This window comes from Eucalyptus grandis, chromosome 2 (assembly GCF_016545825.1).
Source record: "Eucalyptus grandis isolate ANBG69807.140 chromosome 2, ASM1654582v1, whole genome shotgun sequence".
In the NCBI taxonomy this organism is placed as follows: domain Eukaryota; kingdom Viridiplantae; phylum Streptophyta; class Magnoliopsida; order Myrtales; family Myrtaceae; genus Eucalyptus; species Eucalyptus grandis.
This window is the reverse complement of record NC_052613.1, coordinates 39,094,459-39,101,566: the sequence shown is the minus strand read 5'-3', so window position 1 is coordinate 39,101,566 and position 7,108 is coordinate 39,094,459. Positions and strand designations below refer to the sequence as shown.

At 37.3% G+C, this 7,108-nt stretch overlaps 1 protein-coding gene across 1 annotated transcript; it reads left to right on the top strand.

The window, feature by feature from the left end:
• On the top strand, nucleotides 1-3,362 carry LOC104432724 (scarecrow-like protein 34). Its single transcript, XM_039306145.1, has one exon. It carries the CDS (start codon nucleotides 609-611, stop codon nucleotides 3,003-3,005), a length of 2,397 nt encoding a protein of 798 aa, XP_039162079.1. The 5' UTR covers nucleotides 1-608; the 3' UTR covers nucleotides 3,006-3,362.
• The last annotated feature ends 3,746 nt before the right edge of the window (nucleotides 3,363-7,108 follow it).

Sequence of the window (7,108 nt, the reverse complement as noted above, 5' to 3'; positions counted from 1 at the left end):
GCGCGGACGGAGACCATCCGGGCGCGCCTTATTGTTTGACCTAGTTCTTCCTGCACCATTCTCTCTACGGATATCCAGTCGAAGTCGAGTCTTCCAGCTCGTCTACGTCGTGGAGTATTCCGACCTTCACGCATTCATTAGTCAGCTGATTCGCTCGTACAAGAATCGCATCGAAGGAAACTTGTCATCAGATGGGCCTTTATTCAGCTTCCAAACCCACTTTCACATTTGTGGTATGCAGATCCAACTTTTGTTTTTCCTTTTCTATCTTGTAAATGAAAAATCGGGTTCCTTGCCTTTTCTTTTTCATTTGCTTTGGAGGAGCATTTCGATGTTTACTTTCCGCGCGGTCCTTTGCCTTTGAAGTGCTCCGCTTTTCTCACGGCAAGTGATCCGTCCGTTCTTGGATTCTTTGACTTCAAATCGAAGTCGTTTGAGCAAACGAAGAGAAAAAAAAGAAGATGGTTGGAGAGCGAGTTCTTTTGTTGCAGGCTTAGAGCATTTCAAATTAGTCGGTCGATGTTCTGGGAGTCCAAATATACTGGTGGTTTGCATAAAAACATGATGTTAGGGTAGGGACTTTGATAGGGTATGAGTGAGAAGAATACATGACCATGGATCCTTTGTTCTTTGATTTCTCTGCTCGTATCAATGGAGATGATCGTCCCATAGATAGCCATGCCTTTTCACCTAGTCCGGATCGATACTCGGGTCTCACAGATGGTTTCTTTTTGGATGACCCTTTCCTCGACCTTAAATCCTCAGATAGTGCTTTTCTTTTGAATGAAGTAGACCCTGCGAATGATCTCCCTTCAACATCGGTAGACCTCGGTATTGGAGATTTAATGTTTCCCTCGACAAGCGGGATCTCAGATGGAGGCCCATTTGGCCCATCTATGAGCTCGAATAGTGCCCTGAGTTTAGGGGGATATTCGCTCTCCCCATCGGGGGACACGGACTCATCGGATCCTGTTCTAAAGTACATAAGTCAGATGCTTATGGAAGAGAACATGGAGGAGCAACCGTGGGAATTTGCTAATCAGGTTGCTCTGCAGAATGCTGAAAAGTCATTGTACGATGCCCTTGGTCAGCAGCATTCAGAGGTGTCTGACCAAAGCCCCTCACAGCTTGTTTTAAGCCATAATATCGAGAGCCCAAATAGCAACCTTTCTGGAAGTAGCAGTGCTCGTGGAAGCCTCGATGCTGCAAGCGTTACTGTTAGCTCTAGCGACTCAGCTGATGCTAATATTCTTTACACGATTGAAGAACATGGCCATGCTGTGCAGGAAAATTCTGACCTGGACTTCCAGTCAAACGCGGATTCCAGTTCACGGATGTTGTCCAAATCTTCAAGCAGCATCACAAATTATGATGGGTCTGAGGAATCTTTGCACGAGCTTCTTGTCAAGAGCATTTTCACTGCTAGTGAGTCTATGGTTCAGTTCAAGAAAGGATTAGAGGAGGCCAGCAAATTCCTTCCTACCAACAATCAATTAGGAATTAACCCAGGGGACAGCAAACCGCCATCAGAAACAGAGAAAGGAACCCCAAGAATGCGCATCAGTGAGGAGATCAACATGAGGCGCTCAACTGATAAATTCAAGGGATTAAAAAATCACAAGAGGGACGAGGATGCTTTTGACGAAGGCAAGGCCAAGAAGCAAACAGCCTTGTATACAGAAGAGAGTGAGTTTTCCGATTTGTTCGATAAGTTGTTGCTATGCAACGAAAATGGTGAGGCTATGTGTTCCGGTGATAAATCTGCGGAGACAGGGCTGAGCAAAGACATACGGTCACAGAGGAACGTGCACAGTTCCAACAGAGGTAGAGGCCGTGGCAAGAAGCAGGGAAGTGAAAATACTGTTGACTTGAGAACTCTTCTGATTCTCTGTGCACAAGCCATCTCTACTAGTGATTTCAGGACTGCTAATGAATCGTTGAAGCAGATTAGGGAGAACTCTTCTCCATCTGGGGATGCCTCTCAAAGACTGGCCCATTACTTTGCCAATGGGCTAGAGGCACGATTGGTGGGCAGCGGGACTCGAATGCAACACCTTTTTTCTATTTATGTCGCCAGGAGGACCTCAGCAGCCGATATCTTGAAAGCTTACCACCTTCACATTTCAACATGTCCGTTTAGTAAGTTATCCATTTGCTTTGCAAATTACATGATTTTGAGATTTGCAGAGAAAGCCACTACCTTGCATATAATAGATTTTGGCATTGGATTTGGTTTTCAATGGCCAACCCTCATCCAGAAGCTCTCTTCTCGATCAGAAGGGCCCTGTAAATTGCGCATCACAGGGATAGAGCTTCCACAGGCTGGTTTCCGCCCGTCAGAAAAACTAGAAGAGACAGGTCGTCATTTGGAAAAGTGTTGTAAGCGTTTTAATGTCCCTTTTGAATTCAATTACATAGTATCGAAGAATTGGGAATCTGTCAAACTCGAGGATCTCAAGATTCAAAGCAATGAGACAGTTGCTGTGAATAGTTCAGATCGGTTTAGGATTCTCCTTGATGAGACAGCTGGGGACAACTGTCCACGGGATGCTGTGTTGAATCTAATTTGGCAGATTAAACCAGATATTTTTGTTCATGCTGTATCTAACGGCTCCTTCAATGCGCCCTTTTTTGTGACAAGATTCCGAGAGGCACTTTTTCATCTTTCCGCAATTTATGATATGTTTGATGCTATTTTAGATGGCGACAGCAATGAGAGGTTGGTTATTGAGAGAGAGCTCCATGGTTGGGAAATTATGAATATTGTAGCATGTGAAGGTTCGGAAAGGGTTGAGAGGTCGGAAACGTACAAGCAATGGCAGGTTCGTCATATGAGGGCTGGATTTAAGGCGCTTCCTCTGGACCAAGAGCTCATGAAGTTCTTCAGGGGTAAGATGAAAGAATGGTACCACAAGGATTTTGCGCTTAATGAAGACGGCAACTGGATGCTGCAAGCTTGGAGAGGTCGGATTATCATTGGCTCCTCCTGTTGGGTACCCATTTAGGATGGCTCCAAAAGGAATGCTTTCCGTCATGACCTGTTCATTGCAGGGATTCTTCCCGAGTCAACAGGTCAAGGATTTTATTAGAGTAGCTCAGAATGTACCTATTTCCCGCTCTTCTGTTTGTGTGTGTATCTTTCTAATTGCATAACAGTTTTGAATCTGCAATGTTTTCTTACTGTTTATCAACCCTTGAGATAGGAAGATACGTTTTGCAGCTTTTGCCGATAATGTGTTTTGTCTATCATATATCTCACAAGTTCTGCGAGCAAACATGGCAGCTCGAAGCTGATAATGGGTATGGGTGCGCAATTATTGTGTACGGTTTGTGCTTTTCGCTTGGTGGCTCTGATGTTTACTAGTATCCCATAATACTGAACGGTGTTTAGCTTTTGAAAAGATGGGGCCCATTAGGATGATGTTTCCACATGTGATGCAGATATGCTCATGCCAAAGTTGTTTCTGTATTCAAGGGAACTTAAGGACAATTGAACTTCTGGGTACTTCGTGGCATGCGGGCATCTTATTTGTATCTCGGTTTTGTCTTCCTGTGAAGAAATTTGGATGGGTCAATTGTAGGTTTATATATAAGGGAGATCAAGTATGTGATTAAACTAGTTATTGTATAATTGTTTCATTTCAGTTTGTCACTTGTTTCATTTACACCAACGACTGATAAATGATTTTTTTTTTTTTTTTTTTGGGGGGTGGTTTGAGATTGATTTGATCTGCAAGTGCGTAGCTTTTCTACATTTTAATTGAGTATAATTATGCACACGTGGCAGGATAGAGCTAATCCTAAAGTTTGATGAGAAATATCTGTTTTAAACTAGTGGGCGTGCGCGCAAGTTGCCGCGTCCGCGCAATAATAAGTTCAGATAATTTAAAGATAACATTAACTAGTACTTAATAATGTGTTTTCCTCCAAAATCTAATTTAAATTCAATTTTCCAATCTATTTATCAATATCCGACCAAAAAAAATAAAATCTATTTATCAATAAAATAAATATAAATATTTATGCAATGAATCTATATTGCATAGTTTCAATATGGTCATTGATGTATAGAATGAGACACTAACTGTCATGTTTGTTTCTTCTTAATAATGTTGCTAAGTATCGTAGGATGCTATTCAATTAGATTAGTTTATTATGGGTGTTTCCGCCTAATGTTTTTTTTTCTTAATAATCGATGTGACGAAATTGACAGGTATTTCATTTAAATTTACTAAATAAATGGTCATGATTTTTCTAGGTTTATGGTGCGGATGTGTAAAAATCTTGACAATGCTGATGGAATTGCATAATTCTACTGATGGGGTGCCGTTGAAGTTAAGCTTAGGAGAAGCCTCTAGCTAAGTGGTGCTAGGTCACCGATTTCGTGATGCAGCTTTTGACCAATTCTAAAGTAGAAACCTGATAACTCTATAGTAATAGAGAATTTTATCTATTTTAGGCAACATGGTACTTTGTAATGCAATATGCGTTAGAAAATATTTGGATTTCCTTCTATATATCCAAATATTCATTGTTTATGGAGAAAATAAGGAAAAAAAGGCAAAAGAAGGAAAGGAAAATTCTGTGATTTATGAATTCAAGTTAAAAAATGTTGGAAGATGGATATCCAATTAAGGATTATGCAATTTATTCCTTGAATTTATGTGAAAAAATAAGCAAGTGCATTTGTTAGGATTCTTGAATATATCCTATGTATAGGATAATAGAAATAGCTAAGTTTTTGGCTTTATTAGATCATTTTTTAATTGCTTTGGGAGTTTTTTGAGCATTTTGAAGAGAAAACAAAGTGGTGACAGAATTCTTCTTCTTTGATTCAAAATGTTGCTTTAATTTATATTTTTGTATTTCTTCTACAATGTTCTAATCTTCATTTGTTAGGGCTACGATGTAACCACGATGATGTGAATTTCATGATTTTTATGCACGCAAGTGATTTTATTCATGTGAGTTACATATTATTGTGTTTAATGTTTTTAAGTGATTGACCACCACTTAAATAATCTAACATGCATATTTGAGACTAAAAGTGATGATATACAATTGCTCATTATAGTCTATAACCATGAATTAAACATTGATAGAGATATACAATGTTATTTATATAGCTTTCGGTGATAAGGTGATTCAAAATACTCATTATAGGCCAGGAATATTAATAGATTTTAATGCACTTATATTTATTTAAATTAATATAGAAATATAGTGGATTAATAAACTGAGTAAGTTTGTTATACCTAGAAATATGATAGTAAATAGATTAGGAAATTCCACTATCAAATATTTAATATCGTTCTTATATGCATAATAATATGAAACTCATATCTAGTGGTTATGGTGAAATCAAATATTATAACATATTTATCTGATTGATTTACTGCATTTAGTCTCCAAATTTTGCTATTAAGATTTTAGTTTTAAATTATTTACAATTCTATTTTGATATGTTAGATAAATTTTAGAATTAATCTATTTGTAGTATTTAATTGTTTATTAATTATTGATCTCTATGAGATAACACTCTTTCTTATCATTATATTACTTGTTTGACGCGTTCACTTATATTTAGAATTTTACGAACAATTTTTTGGCATTGTTGTCGGGGATTGTTAGTTTAATTCTAATTAATATTGATATTGGATAATTCTAAGTTTAATCTAACTTTTATTGTCCTTTTTTTTGGGTGTACATCAGTTTATGATACATAGTTAACAAGGGAAACTTGTCGAGTTTGATTCAGAAACCGAAGGAACATCTTAAAGGCGACTAAGAGAACATAGAAATTATGCTAAAAAGATGGCAGATGGTGATAATGAAAATCTGTGTGGACTCTTGAGAGATTATGTTGCGCCGATAATTCAAGGCACCACATCAAGCATTAGGAGACCTACAATTTAGGCAAACAACTTTGGGATTTAGTCATCACTCATTCAGATGCTATAATAATTAGTGCAATTTAGTGGGCTACCAAGTGATGATCCAAATACTCACATCGATTCTCTTCTTAAAATCTGTGATACCACTAAATATAATGAAGTTACGGATGATGTTATTAGATTGAGATCATTTCCATTCTTCCATAGACAAAGCTAAGAGTTGGCTTTCTTCTCTTTCTACAGGATCGATCACTACATGGAATGATATAACTTAGAAATTTCTTAGTAAGTTCTTTCCATTTGCAAAGTCTGCAAAAATGTGTAATGAATGTTACTAATTTATGCAGATGGATAATAAATCATTATATGAAGTATGAGAAAGATTCAATAAATTTCTTAGGAGATGTCCACATCACGAACTACCTGTATGGATGTAGGTACGAACTTTTTATAATGGATCTAGTACAAATCTTCGTTCTATGATTGATACAGCCGTATGAGAAACTCTAACTAATAAAACACTATAAGAAGCCTACAATCTATTAGAAGAGATTGTGTCCAATAGTTATCAGTTGCTTAGTGAGAAGTTACCGATGTGAAAAACTAGCGCAGTTCGTGAAGTTGTTGCTTTTGCTACAATTGTTGCACAATTTGAAGCACTCAACAAAAAGCTAGATAACGTGAATATTTTGGCCATGAAAATTTAGAATTTGACATGTGATTTTTGTGGTGGACGACATGTTAGCATATAATGTTAGGTAGCTAACCCTTTTTCACAACTTAATACAAATGCTAACTTTGTTTGGAATTTTAACGGGTCACAGAATAATCCCTACTCCAACACCTAGATGGCATAATTATCCAAATTTTTATGGAGTCATCGGAATATGATGAGATCATCGCCGGGATTCAAACAATTAGAAGAGATAAAGTCAAATTTGGAAGATATAGTCACCAAACTTGCTAACACTACTCATGACTTTATTATGCATGTGATATTTCAAAATCAAGATGCTTGAATAAAAAATCTGGAGATGTTAGTGGGTTAATTAGCAAATAGGGAGACAACAGGGTTCTTTACTTAGCAACATAGAGAAAAATCCAATTGAAAACATAAAGATTATAATCTTGAGAAGTAGTAAACAAGTGGGAGAAGAAGATGTCAAATAAGAGATTTTTAGAGACAAAGAAGAGGAGATCAATAAATAATCAAA

Excerpts from the sequence above, each read along its gene's own strand:
- LOC104432724 (XM_039306145.1), top strand. The coding sequence starts at position 609 with ATGACCATGGATCCTTTGTTCTTTGATTTCTCTGCTCGTATCAATGGA.